The 15,140-nt window shown below is 30.1% G+C and overlaps 2 protein-coding genes across 2 annotated transcripts in view; one reads left to right on the top strand and one right to left on the bottom strand.

Moving 5' to 3' along the window:
• LOC141527053 (protein-L-histidine N-pros-methyltransferase) overlaps positions 1 to 12,183 on the top strand; it is a 27,803-nt gene extending 15,620 nt beyond the window's left edge. Inside the window, exons 3-6 of the mRNA XM_074242308.1 lie at positions 8,406 to 8,618; positions 8,681 to 9,065; positions 9,242 to 9,347; positions 12,053 to 12,183. Coding sequence (XP_074098409.1) covers positions 8,406 to 8,618; positions 8,681 to 9,065; positions 9,242 to 9,313 — 670 coding nt within the window. The 3' untranslated portion in view covers positions 9,314 to 9,347; positions 12,053 to 12,183. The remainder of the gene's footprint in view (positions 1 to 8,405; positions 8,619 to 8,680; positions 9,066 to 9,241; positions 9,348 to 12,052) is intronic.
• LOC141527640 (uncharacterized) lies at positions 11,737 to 15,140 on the bottom strand. Its single transcript, XM_074243210.1, has 6 exons — positions 14,775 to 15,140; positions 14,169 to 14,441; positions 12,938 to 13,749; positions 12,560 to 12,682; positions 11,993 to 12,125; positions 11,737 to 11,788 (listed from the first exon to the last, which is right to left on the bottom strand). The coding sequence occupies exons 2-6, from the start codon at positions 14,438 to 14,440 to the stop codon at positions 11,737 to 11,739; spliced, it is 1,392 nt and encodes a 463-aa protein (XP_074099311.1). The 5' UTR covers position 14,441; positions 14,775 to 15,140.

The following is a 15,140-nucleotide window of genomic DNA, read 5'->3' as shown; positions in this document are numbered from 1 at the left end:
ATTTTTCTACTTAGTTATTTTTTATTAATTTAAAATTAAAAAAAAAAATCAAATACAATCAAGAGAAAAATACAAAAACTGAAAAAATTTTTAATTTGCATATCTTTTAAAGAAATTTTTTTATTTTTTATCTTTTGGTAAAACTTCGTTATATGATTAAAAAAAAATTTCTGACCACAATTTGTCCAAATCGTAAGGGGTTGATTCCAACTATTTGTCGATTTGACATGGAATTACCTAAATATAAGTCTATTTATTGGCTTATGTGCTGCAAGTACTTCCCCCGCATAAAAAATGCCTTTGCCTTTACCTTTGGTTTAGCTTCGCTTTCAACAAACGGGTTTGAAAACAATAATGCAGGGGTAAAAATGCGCTTGGCATTTTTTCAAGTGTGAAAAGGGAATTTAATGATATAGTCTAAAAAACACGTGTTTTTATTTCATAAATGTTATTTATAGGAAAACGGTGTTCTGGGTAAAGTTAATTATAGATTCCGTAAGGGTAGGTGTCAATTTATATGAATTATGTAGTAGTTTGTGGTGATAACAATGGAACATATAGATTGAAGTGTGAAACAAGGAGTATAAAAAACGAACGATAGTTGAATAAAAAATTTATTTATTTTATTCGATAGACGTTTTTTTTTTTGGACATTTATAAATTATAGGGCTTTAAATGATTTGAGCGATTTGAAATTACTCTTATTTATTTTAATATTGTAAGAAGTTTTTTTTTTTTTTTTTATCTTTTATACAAGATAACATTGAGCTTTAGATATACTTCTGATCAATGGGTTCGAATAAATATTGAAAATACAAGAGTAAATACAAATAATGTAAATAATTTATAAAAAAAAAATTAAGTTTCAAATTGAAAGAAAATCAAAATATTTCATTCATTTTAAATGTTAAAAAATTATTTCTTCTATTAATTAAAAATTTATTAAATTAATTGAAAATTTATTTTGTTGATAAAATAAGATAATTAAAAAAAAAAATCAGACTCAATTTTTTTATAAAAAATTTTTTTTCTTCTAAATTATTTATTTTTACTTATTAAATATTAAAAAAAAACACAAGAAATCATATATAATATATCAAAAGCTTTAAAGCTAATTGAACATTTTATTTTTACAAAATTTAATAATAAAAATCAAAATTTGACCGTAAAAAAAAAATCTTTTAAAATTGATACAAAAAAAAATCAGGTGACCATTTTACTAAACAATTGCCCAAAAATCAATTTCAAATCTCCTCAAACTCCCTTTTTTATTTTATTTTAAACCGCTAAAACTGCTTCTCCCTTGAATTAACCTCAAAGACACACTCCATCTCTCCAATTGATCTCAACTTATTCTCTCCAGTCTCTCACAAAAATATCAAGTGTAGATTTTATTTTTCAGCCCTTAAACTTTAGCGCAAATAAAGAAACGTCGTAATCATCTTGTGGAGGTGGAGTTAGTTCTTCTGTCGTGTATGTGTATGTGGAGTCTGGTTCGCGGGGGTGAGTTGATAGTATAAAGAGAGGATGGCGAATGTGGATGATGATAAAATCTCGCACGTTCTTGACGTTTTATCTGTCTTGCATATAATACTGGCTCTTTGTTGGTATTAAAAGAGCTAGTACTTTAAGTAAAAATGGGCTGTGCGATGAGTTTTTTCTCGCGAGCCATGATAATGGGATCCTTCTGAGTAGAGCTGGGGATTACTTTACGGCTTCTATCCCTAGCCCTCCTACACAGCAGACTCTAGCTGTACGGGGATGTTTCGTAAGGACGTAGGATCCCTTAGGATCCCGATTCATCAGCTCAATAATAATTATTATGTCTTTTTTATTTATTTTTACCACTACAGAGTATTACTCGCGGTGAAAAATTATAAAAAAACATTCATATTTATTTTTAAATGATACAGACTAATATTGGGCATAAATTCGAAGATGGACGATGGAATGTGGGAAATTTAAAGATTAAAATTTCTAGATACTTTAGTCGCATTAAAAAATTTAACATATCATTTCGACGTTGTGATTTTATTTAAATTCCAGCGAGCATTAGAGCAAGACTAACAACTATTCTTCCGTGATATACATCCGTCTTTATCTCTTTATATTTACGGTATATGTATGCATAATAATATGGACGTATATATAAGTAAAAAATATTCTTGGGTTTATATATGCCAACGTGCCGAGTCATAGAAGATTCTGCCGTGCACAAGTACGTTTTTTACGATAATGTTTTTTTTCTCTATTAATCTTTCGGAAACAAAATACCTTGAATTTTATCATTTATTACATTTATTGTTGTAGAAAATTTATAAAAATACTAGCATGGAATAATAGAGAAGGAAAAAAAATATTATTAAAGTTTCTGAATTTTTTATCCAAGTTATTTATAAATTTTTTTGGTATAGTATTCTATTTTTTAATAGACATCAAACTTCATATTTAATATTAAACAGTGGATTTTTATTGACGGACATAATTTATCATTTTTTTTTATTAATTATAATATATAAATAGTAAAAATTTCAATAAAAAAATTTTCAATAATTTTTTTGGTCCTAGTAGAATTTTTTTTTGTCTAAATATTTAATTAAAAAATTCACAATTTTAATTGTTCATAAATTACACTATTTAATTTAAAAAAAATTTTTTTTTGCACTAAAAAAATAAAGTAAAATTAATTTTAAAAAAAAAAAAAAAACTTTTGAACCAAGAAAATTATTTTAAAGAATTAAATCAATAAAAATTCTTGAACCAACTAAAATTTTTTCAAATCAAAAACAATTTCTCAGTCTAAAAATTTTTCTCCATAAAAATCAAGTCTCAATTTTTGCTCAGAAAATTTAAATTATATTGGATTTAAAATTTTTAATTTTTCTCCGTGCAATATTCTTCTCGCAATAAATAATCCAACTTTTACCTTCCCTAATCCGGAAAGTATCACCAACCCCTGAAAGCTTTCTACCAGCAGGTAAACCACCCCAAGGAGCCAAACCTGTCCAAAAGCCCCTGAAACCTCTAGCTAACCAAAGAAGAGATAATTGTCCTCTCAAATCTATTCAGAAGAATAAAACTCGCACTCATCTGAGCTCATACAAATACTCAATGCAGGTTGTTTAAAGTTCTTCCCCTGAGTCTTGGATCCCACCACAGTAACAAAGAGGAGTGGCTTGTCTCACTTCTCTCCTCGGTCCATCGACACGCCTGCCCAGGATCCCCTTATCCAGCATCCGCGTGGACCCGAGCCGTTATATCTTAAGTCTCCCACTCAGTGTGTATAATAGAACATACACCGAGATCCCCACTATTAGCGACCACCTCTTAATGCCTGGCTGCAACACAGTCAAGTAAAGTCTAGGATCTAGCATCCAGTACTAGTCACATCACCTTCTACTTACTCACACTCTTGAAGACGAGACTCCCCCTTCCTCCTACTCTTATTTCAGCCTCCTACCCCTATTATGCCCAGCTGGAGAAAGAAAGACTTATTCTTATTATATATATTATATATTACGTAGTTTAGTTCAGCACGGATAGGAGTTCGAGAGCTAGCTAAGGTAAGGCTAACAAGACTCTGTTAGTGTCTTTGTCTAGATAATAGCAATATCAATAGTAATAGTAAGAGTCTAGCAATAGTAGGTGCAGTATAAGTACAGAGAGGGACAGAAATAAGTATAAGGGGCGATACCAGGCTAAATACAACCACTTTTCCACCACCTACTACATTTTCTCCTTATCCTCACTCAGTATCTGTACTGTCTTATTCCCCCCCCCCTCTCTTAACTTCTACTTGGTTTATTTATTTTCAGTCGTTCAATGTCCTCAAGCCAAATAAAACTATCCCTACTCCTCCTGCTCCTACCCCGTTCTTAGACCCGCCAAGATCCACATGTGCCAATACATTCGATCCATATATGGCTGGAATTTAATGCTAGATCGTAGCCGGGTGATGCTGATGGCGAGAGGGTTCGCTGCTCGGAATACCGCTGCATACATTGTCACTTTCAACAAACTAACACACGGTACGCAAATAAGTTCTAGTTCAGCTTAATATCTTCCTGGGTGCTGCTGCTAAGGATTCTAATGGAGTTTGAGTTGAGAGATGGTACTAGAGGAAAATAGACAGAACTTTGGAGAGATAAGAACTGCTGATGATTCAATAAATGAAACTTTTTGGTCAAATAGGCTATTTGCAGCGAACTTGATGGTTGATAAGTCCGGATGATTGTTAATTAATTTATTGATGAGCTATTATCTTAAAATAAAAAAAAAAATATTACTAATTTTTATAGAAAAATTTAAAAATCCGCGAAGAAAAAAATCAGAAAAAAAATATTGACATCTAACTTATTTTTAATATTTTTTAAATAAAGAAATTTCTTCCTTAAAAAATTTTTCTACACGATTAAAAATAATCAAATTTGTTCTCTTAAATCCAACAAATTATTTCCAAACACAAAAAATGAAACATTTAAAGCAAAATTATTTATTCACTTGAAAAAAAAAAATTTTTTTTTCTCGATCTCCGTACAAGAATCGCGATATAATTCACTTATTTCCTCGATATCGCCAATAAAGAGGGTGTCATGTCAATAGTACCTCCGATCGGCGATTGAATTAACAGAGGAACTCTCGGCGGCATTATATACCCGGGTGTCCCGGCGCAAGTAAAAAAGCCGGCCCGTTTTTGCTGTGAACCACCGCAAAAAGGTAACAAAAATAAAAAGTAAGCTCAGCGGCATTAGCAAGTCCGCGGCAATCCATCAATGCCGCGGTATTTTGATCGTGAATTCAGTTAGTAAGCTTAAAGATATAAATAAGGCCGGTAGAGTATAGCAGTAAGGAGTAAGGAGTAACGAGTGTAGTAGCCGGTCGGTTTATTTAGGGATAAGAGAGGCTGGTGGACAATCAGGTGGTGCCACCCCAAGGAGCCACCAAACTCTGGAGGGCTCGGTAACTCCGTCGGTTTTAAACTTGTAGAGTCCTCTCCTCGCACCACCCGGGTGCCTAGTCCCATCGCCCCTGCCATCAATTAACGAGCACCAAGGGTCTATTGAATAATAAACAAAATAAAAAGTAAACTTTATGGAGTTGAATCAGCGAAATAAAGAGAAAGGACCGAGAAGAAGAGGACAAGAACGAAAGTATAAAAAACGAACAAAAAAAAAATTATTTTAAAGTTTGCGGATAAGAGAGCAAGCTCTCATTGTTCAATGTTCGATGGCTCCTCAGCTCCTGGGTCCTCAGGTTCTCTGCTCCAGATCCTTATTTCCATCTCCATCTCCATCTCGGGAATCGTTCGAGATCGTTTTATTATTCTCCATGTCATCAGATTCATTTTCAGATTCAATATTATTTATTTTATTTTGGCAAAGTTTGCTTTGTCTTTAATTCGGGGCTTGGCGAATCGCGAAACAACTTTTATTTAACTTTGAATCGATGAACAAGGAACAAGGAACAAGGAGGAGAGACGTACACACGTGCGGGCCACAAATCAGACGTGCGGATCGCTATAGTCCCTAGCGGCGCGAGCGACAATTAATTCACCGCTTTTGCTCTTCGCTACCTATCCCTCGTCTTCTCTTCTTATTCTATATAATGCGGCATTGTGTTGCATCTACGCCTCGTCGTGCCCTTATGTATAAACATCCATGTGTAGTCCTTTGCCTTTGCCTTTGCCTTTATCTTATATTTTTTTTTTTTTTTTTTTTTTTTTCTGGGTTGTTTTGCTCAACTGGAAACTGGACGTGTATATGTAGTACCTTCAGCGCATCCTTTAATTTGGAGAACGGCGGCACGCGGTCTAGAGCTTAAGCTCGAGGTGCGCTAAGATCTTCCGCGCGAGATACCTTTTTTATACTATCCGTTGGTTCTTAATCGGGTATTAACATTTTTTATAATAATGCGAGAACGATGTATGCTTTTTAAGAGAAAAATTTTCATAGAAAATTAACTGAACACAAAAAAGTGTTAAATTTAAACATAAAAATTTTTTGGCGCAATGACGCAAAATTTTCATTGTGTATATTTTGATAAGTTTCATTGTTTTTAATTGGGCAAAAAAATTTTTTAATTGAAAAAATTATCTTCATAATTCAAAATTATTTATTTTACATTAAATTACAAATTAATGAGCAAAAATTTGAATGAAAAACTGAAAAAATCAAATTTTTTTAATTTTTAAATTATAAAAAAAAAAAAATGTAAATTTTTAAATTATAAAAAAAAATGTAAATTTTTTTTTCAAAAAAAAAAAAATTCTGCTCAATTTAAAATGATCTTTTTGACTAAAAGATTTCTCTTTTTTAACCAACCAAATTTCTCATGTTAAATTTTAGAATTGAAAAAAAAAAAAATTCTTAAAAAATTATTAAAATAATTTAAAAAAAATATTTCCATAACAAAAATTCGTGAAACAAGATAAAAAATAATCGTACATATATGTATACCCTATTAATAAACTTGCTTATTAAAATAAAAGCACGACATCTCCGATTCTCCACTAAAAACTGTCTCGTAGAATTACAACTATAAAAAAAATAAGTACTCGTGCCTTGGACACGCCAAAAAAATCCGAGATCAAAGGAAGTAAGTAAATGGAATATTCCAACTTTTTAATGGAATACCAGAGCTAATTTAACGCTTGCGACGGATTAAGACAATCTATATCTAGAACTATACATTAATAACAACTAGTGACTAGCTATGATAAAAGACAAGGATGTAATAGTTAACAGCAGAAGCAGAGCCGGAGGTCGAAGTTGATGTAGCATCAACACATAGCCCAGAAAAAGAGTTGTTAACTATACTTTTTAGTCCTCCGCATACTTAGTACTTAGTACTTAGTACTTAGTACCTATAGTACCCAGTCAAGTACTTGGACTGCATCAACTAAGGCGGCACGCTGTCTAGTAACTTTTATCATGACCATGGTCACGTTCAACGCTTGCTTTTCATCACAGCAGAGGCCAGCTTAATCATTATATGTTATTCTGATAATGATTATGACCATCATGACTGTTTATGTCTAGTCATTAAACTAGACTGTGATAACTTGAAACTGCCTTTACAGTTTATTTTTGTTGTATTCTCAGGGCAAAAGTGTTGGGAAAATTAGGGGGCTACCCATAATTGAACGCGCCGCGTCGGTTGTTATTGCCCTATCGTGATACTTATCACTAGTAAGTACTTATCACTGGTAATATAGATAGTATAGAGTCTCACAAACTAGAATCGACCTAAAGTTTAGAGTTTTAAGTCTTAGGTTAGGTCTTAAGTCTAAAGTCCAGAGTCGAAGATCCGTTGTCAGGATTTACCACCCATATTGGACTCTACATAAAATATAATGTACAATGTATAATCTTATATCATATCATGCTACACCTGTATATTCACCATCGCCTATGCTTTTTTTTATTTTTTTTTTTGACTCGCGGCTAAAGTTTCTATTGTAAAGTTGGAACCGTAAAGAAGAAACATGCATGGAAAAAAAATTTTTTTCTTAATTCATTGGTAAATTCTGGACAAAATACAACGTAATTTCTTAATTATTGACATTTTTTAAGATATAAGCCCATCCTGATGTTACGCTCGTCAAGACCTTTCATTTGAATACCCACACGAATTTTTGATATATTTTATATTTTATATATTTCACAAATATGAGAAATATCATATATATATAAAATATATGAAAAAATTCGTGTAGGTATTCAAATGAAAGGTCTCGATAAGGGTAACATCAGAATAAGCTTATTATATCTCAAAAAATGTCAACAATTAAGAAATTTTGAATTTTTAGGAATTTTTTAACTCAAACCAAGAAAATTAAATTCTTCAAAATTATTTACTTGATTCAAGTAAATTTTTTTTCTGTGTAATAAAATTATTTTCACGGTAATTTTTAAAGAAAATTCTTTCTTGTTCAAAAACAATTTCGGTCTTCTTTACAATTTTCTCGATTCAAGTAATCTTTTTTTTTCCTGTATATATCTTGTGCAGAAGAATGAGATGGTAAAATGTGTTAAGAATGATGTATAAAATGTGTTATGTAGTGGATAGTGGACAGTATATGTAGGGAGTTGTAGGTAGTGTTAAAGAGCAGCGACCATGGAGAACCGTTTACCTAATAATAGCAATAATATGTTAATGGGATGCGTATCGAGGATCTTAAGAATCCGAACTGGGGTGCAGGCTATTGTTTGCAAATATCTCTTTAAAAATGTTTACTTGTGTGCCGAGTGGATCAACGATAACCAAGTAAAGAGTCTGTCACGATACCCGCCTACTAAAATGATAATGAAAATAAATTTACCAAATTATCAATTTTTTTTTTTTTTTTTTTTTTTTTAATTAAAATTTTTAATAATTTGTCAAAAAATTTTGAATTTTGCTTGCAGCTTACTGGGACGAGGTTCCATGCATGTTTTTTCGACGGAGCAATTTTTGGAACTGATGAACGCGAGTGGATTCAGAGGACCCTGGGACACTGTAGTCGATCTTGGGGCTGGAGACGGTACTACTACAGCACACATTTCTCATCTTTTTAAAAAAGTTTACGCGACTGATGTATCAGCGCCTATGAGATGGGCATTAGCTAGGCGTAAATTTACGTGAGTTTTATTTATTAAAAATATTTTATTTTATTTAAATTCATTAAATTGAATAAAAACAGAGTCCTGAATGTGAATGACTGGGACAAAACGGGGCCATTCAACGTGATCCTGTGCCTAAACCTCCTGGACCGCTGCGACAGGCCTAACACCCTCCTGAATCAACTGCGAGACACACTAGCCCCCGGAGGACGTCTCGTAGTAGCACTGGTGCTTCCCTTCAGCCCCTACGTCGAGACAGGAGAGCGTGGGGACCATAAGCCTATGGAGTACTTGCCTATCAGAGGATTCGGCCTAGAAGAGCAGGTCGCGACAGTTATTGACCGCGTCTTTAAACCCGTTGGCCTAAAATGCTTAGTTTGGAGCAAACTTCCTTATCTCTGTGAGGGAGATTTAAGACAGTCCTATTGTTTTTTGGAGGACGTTATTTTTATACTTGAAGCTGAGGTAATTTTTTTTTTTTTATTTTTAATTTATAATTTATTTTTAATTAATTAATTTATTTATAATAATTTAATTTATTATTAATTCATAATTAAATAATTTATTTATAATTAATTTATTTTATTTTATTTTTAATTTATAATTAAATTTTTATTTATAATAAATTAATTTAATTTTAGGAAGGAACAGAACAACGAATAAAAGAGCCAATAAAAGAAAATAAAATGACTGATTGTGATAAAAAGGATTGACGATTAAAAAAAAAAGAAAAAAAAATAAATCCAGGTAAATCACACTTGTAAAAATGTATTTTTATTAATAATCAATACGTTGAATCGATAAGTGCAGGATAAGAATACAGGATATAGTAATACTGGCAAGCGACGTCATTTTTTTTTTTAGCGGTGCAGACACATCAGTAGCATTATTGGTGTATAATATTATTAATTATTCGTTACAAAGACTGAATTAACAACGGATTAACTTAATAGCCTCGCTATCGATTATATTTAAATAAAACCGTAATTGTCAATCAATTAATTGTTATAAAAAAGATTTTAGTTTAAATTATCGGTAGTGAGACTAAGTTATTAAATTAATACATGATTGATAATTTATGTTATGTTAAATTATTACGGTATATATTATTGTATATTATTAACAGATAATTGTAATTGTACATTGTAAATTGATACAGTCATATTGTAATTGTCGATATTGCAATTAATATTGTTATTATTGCAGCTGATTAATTAATAATCAATAATTGTAAATGTTAATTAATAACAGATAATTTTTTATAAAACAAATTTACAGCGAGTCTACCGCGCTAAAAACATATCAAACAAACATTCGATAACTATAAAATATCAATAATCATTTAAATAATAATAATAATGATAATAATAATAATAATATATACATATAAAATTTTTTAAAACGTACAAACTCGTGTGAAAAAATCATTAGACATTTCATAGCCAAAAAAAAAATAACAATCTTTAACTTTAGATTATTTTTTTTTTCTTTTATATATATAATATATAAATATAAATAAAACATATAAAAATGCTGCATTACTTTACAATTCTAATTCTAATTATTATTAGTTATTAGTTTAGATAAAATAGTTGTTATTTTAGGCGTTTAGTATCAAAATCAGTTTTGTTAATTTATTTTTGTAGAGTCATGGATAGCGCCAACATTTTTGCCAAAATTTTAAAATTATAAGAAATTTTTTTCTAAGATTCAATTTTTACCAACTGATATTGAAGATATTTTTTTATACGACCAATACTTTCACCATAATATCATTAATTAAAAATTTTCCTTTTTAAATTAAGACAAAAATGCTGGCAGCAGTCATGGATTAAATCAGACGTCTGATAACTTTCGTATCATTGGATTATAAATAATTAACAAATTATATTATTTGTTATTAATATATATGTTTATACATTAATTAATTTTATTTTTTTTAATTTTAAAAGAAAGTGTAATTAATAACTTCGCTTTAAATTAAAACTTAATTTAAATAACTAGTTTTGATACTCGGTGCCTTATCGAAAGAAAACCTGCCTGTGGAGCTTACTTTTATTTAATTATCAATATTTTTTTATTAATTATTAATTTTTGATTATTATAAATAATAAAATTCAATTACTTCCATAACAGATACCCTAGTAATCTCTTTCTTAATTTAAATAAATAAATTAAAAATACTTAATAAATTTTGGCAATTATTACAATACATCGGACGAATTTTAACCATTTCAATCTTAATCAATACAAATTTATATTTTTAAAGCCTGAATAATTTGTCCAATAAATTCATCCATTTATTCATTTATTAATTATTTTTTTTTTCTGTCTAAAAATATATATTATAAATACTGATCATTATTATATATTATATTACTAATTTTTTTTTTCTTCTTAATATCAGTACATTGCCAGTAGCAAGATATATAATAGTAATAAGTAATAATAAATTACTTATACAGCAATACGCACCAATAAGCACCACTGGCAGGGTGAAACTTAAAAATTTATGGTATTTACTTAATATATAACCAACAAAGACCGGAAAAAAAAAATCGCGTTACTAATGCCGTATAAATTTTTTTTTTTTTTTTTTTTTTTTTAGCGTAGGTGTTGAAATGCTTCCTTTTGGCATTAGTAACGCGATATTTATTCCCGATCTTTGATAACCAGACTCAATCATCATTCGCTTTTCCTCAATTATTAATTTTATTTATCAATTAATTATTTAATTTATTGTTTTCACTCTTTTATCATTAATTTACTTTATTAATTTTATTAATTAAAATTCGAGACAGACCTAGATAATAATTTCTTTGACTACCGACTTTATCACAGTCCACGCATGACTTATTTTTGCCACCGTCACATCAAAAAGCCTAAACGCCAACGCTTTTTTGAGCAAACTAATCATTTATTTATTTTTTTTTTTTTTTATTATTATTTTATTCGTCAATTAAAAAATTACCGAGTTTTTTTTATTATTTATCTTTACTATTAAAGTTGATTCGATGACTCTTCGTGTGACTAGAACACATTTAGTACAAACGAGTACTAAATTATAGTGATGATCTTTAATAATTTTAACTTTAATTTAATAAAAAACATATTTATAAAATTTTTTAAAGAAAAATTAATCCAATTTACGAGCTTTGCATAATTCTTCACGTACTCCCGCAGCTTTTCTATTGCATACATCAATATTTATTACCATTTTTAGCTTAAATAATGATAATCAAAAAACTTTTCACTGTTATACACAATTTGAGTCTAAATATTTTTTTTTTTTTTTTTTTTTTAAATTTGTTACAATCGTGCAGATAATATTTTGACTCAAATAATAAAATCTCAATTAAAAAAAAAAAAAAAAAAAAAGATTATAAACTTACAATGAAGTTGATAAATATGAAGAAGTATGATCTAATCTATGTTTATCTTCATTTTTCCAGCTGGAAACCGGAAAATGAGGCGGTGGAAGAAAACTTCTGAGCGACTGCACCAATTGTATTGTATCAACAAGCGCTGGAACAACAAATACAATTAACTTCTGATTAATAAATATCAATATCAAATATCAACATAGTATAAAAAAGAAAACCAAAAATATTAATTGATAGTCTTAAACATTCAACGAATTATTAGCGTCCAATTAACAAATTTTAAATTACTACGTAATATAAAAAAAAAAACACCAATTCACCCTACCTCTAAATGTATTATAATTATTAATTATTTCAAATCTTTATTTTTTTCACTGACTGATTTAACAATCTTAAGAAATCAAAGTTTCTTCCGTTATAATCTACACTTATATTTTTTTAACGTCATTTATTTTTATTAAAATGGAACTTACTGTTATAAAATAACTTTTGAATATTGTTTAATCAAATGTTATATATTAATATATTAAATTAAGTGTTAATTGTTTAAATAAATTAACTTTAATGTATACTTACTTTTTTGTAGAGCTTCTGATTGTTTTCCGTAGGGCTTGCACATCGCAGGACGTACGCATGCTTTCATTCTTGACATATTTTTCATGACTTCTGTGAATGCTCGTACTATTTTTCCTCCACCAGCTAAGTAATTAATTAATTAATTTAAATTAATAATCTAGATTATTTATTTAGTAATTATTTAATAAAATAAAATTTTAATTTGTTATATTTTATAAGTCACGGCAGTCACATAGTGACTGCAAGTTTGTTGTTAAATCTTAATTAAGAAATTACGGTGAAAATATTAATGGTATAAAAAAATATAAAAAAGATTTTTGATAGAAACTTAAATTTTTTTTATAATAAATAAAAACAATTTTTTTAATTGAAACTTACTGTCTGGATTAGAAGAATTAGGACGCGAATTTTTGTCATCATTAGCCCAAGCGCCGTTGTGTAACGCAAGTAAATCCTTATTAGCATTACTGAGTCCCTGGAGATTGCCAAGGCCCAGATTATTGAGTCCTTCGATGCTGTCAATATTATTAGACCTCAAAAAATCCGTGAGTTTATGATCATTCATCGCAGCAGCAGCGACTGCTGCAGCATTATTGTTAGCCATGATAGACTCGTAGTGATGCTTCCCTAGAGACTGCTTGCGTTCCTGAGAAGAAGCTGGTCTGTGGGGAATATTGAGTGAAGGACGACCTGGAGGCCGCTGCTGGAGATTCATCTGGGTGGTGTTCCTCTGTTGAAGCTCCGACAAGTCGCTGGAAGAGGACCCAGCGACAGGCATGTGGCTGCTGTTGGACTGGGAGTTGCTCATTCCGAAGTCAGAGTTGTGCGAGAAGCTGGACCTGAGTAGCGAGGCAGCAGCTTCGCTGTCCTGGATGTAAGTCGGAGCCATGTGGCCCATTTTCTGGGTCAACTCCATCTGGTTCTTGTAGTACCGACACGCCGGGTTGGGACAGTTTTGGACCACTTCGATTATAAACTCCTTCTCCATGCCGAAACACTCACGGCCGATAGTGTAAGATTCCATCACAGCTCTCACGGTCCCTTCAAGACCCAAGTGCAATCCCGTAGGCCCGTTCATGTGCTTCAGCATCACTGCGTTTGCAAAATGCTCGTAGGGAAGTATTATTTTACCATTTTCTCGTAATATCAAACGGCCGTGGGCGTCCAATGCTACTCTAGATGCCATCATTCTGAAAAATAAATTTATTTCCCCTGCAATTTGGGACTTTCCCAAAAATTGATAAAGAATTGATAAAACTTATTCAGTTTTATTAAGACATGTCTGTTAATTTGAATGTAATTAATTTTGTTAATAATTAACGAGAAATTTTCTATTTTAAAAAAGCTTGATCGCTAATTATTCATTAAAGTGCGCGCGCATGTAATGTTATCAAACTTTTAACTTAATTTTTTTAATAATATTACTAAAATCAGCAGACATTTCACAATTTTTTATACTTTTATAAAAATTATATTATAATAAAAATAATTTAGCAAAAAATTCCTTGTAAAAATTTTTTAAAATATTATAAAAATATATATTTTTTTTTAATTGTCAGATACTTATTTCAGTATGTTATAAATTGTAATTAAAAAAATTTTTAATTACTGTAAGTATGCAGCACTGGGTAACATGGAAGCCTCTTTCAATTCCGTAAAACACTGGAGCAATTCGATACTAGGATTCCATCCTTTGTTTTGTAAATACAATTGCAAAAGCATGTACATCTTCTCAGTAATATACCCAGCACCGCTGGGTGAACCTTGTGGGTATCCGGAGCTATTGCCTCCGCCTCCAGCTCCTCCAGTTCCTGTTGGTGGACCCATCTCTGTTTGCATTCCTTTAGCGACGATATTTTTCATTGTTTCTGCCAGGTCCATGCTGAAATAATGAAAACTTAATTTTTTTATTGAAAAAATTATTACAAAAAAATAAAAAAATCTGAAAAACTATTGTAAAAAAAAATTAGCAAAAAAAATTGACATGTTAAAAAATTTCACACATTATTTTTTAAGTTTTTTACAATTGAATTTTTTTGTCATCATTTTTTTAGGAAAAAAATAAAATTCTAAATATTTTTAGATGTCGGCTAATTTAATGTTCATAATAATTTAAATGATTATTAATCATATTAAATAAAATCTAAAATTTCTAAATTTCTCTAGATAGTCATGCAGTAATTATTAACAAGAAATAAAATAATAATAAAATCACCATGTTGATTCCGTAGAAGTTGCGGATTTACATTTTCCGGAAACTATTTATATTTGTTAATCTTATTAACATTATTACCATTAACATTGCTATCACCATCGCTATCACTGTTAAAAAATGTGCGTAATGGTCATGTTGCGTGTTGGTTATATGTAATTCCAATTATATTTATTGTTTTAAATATATATATCAGCCAGTGATTTATGGGTGTGATTTTTTGCCCGTACTTTCTACGGCCATTGTTGTTTTTTGGCGATGTAGGATGTAATGCACAAATTCGCGTTCACTAACCACGGAATTGAGAGAGAGAATAATAGAAATAATAATAATCATAATAATAAAATAAAAAAGAAAAGAACGATTTTA

This window comes from Cotesia typhae, unplaced genomic scaffold (assembly GCF_013202065.1).
Source record: "Cotesia typhae breed Kobodo isofemale line unplaced genomic scaffold, CoteBio_Ctyphae contig_4, whole genome shotgun sequence".
NCBI lineage: Eukaryota > Metazoa > Arthropoda > Insecta > Hymenoptera > Braconidae > Cotesia > Cotesia typhae.
Note: the sequence above shows the minus strand (reverse complement) of the source record. Positions and strands in the feature narration are given on the sequence as shown.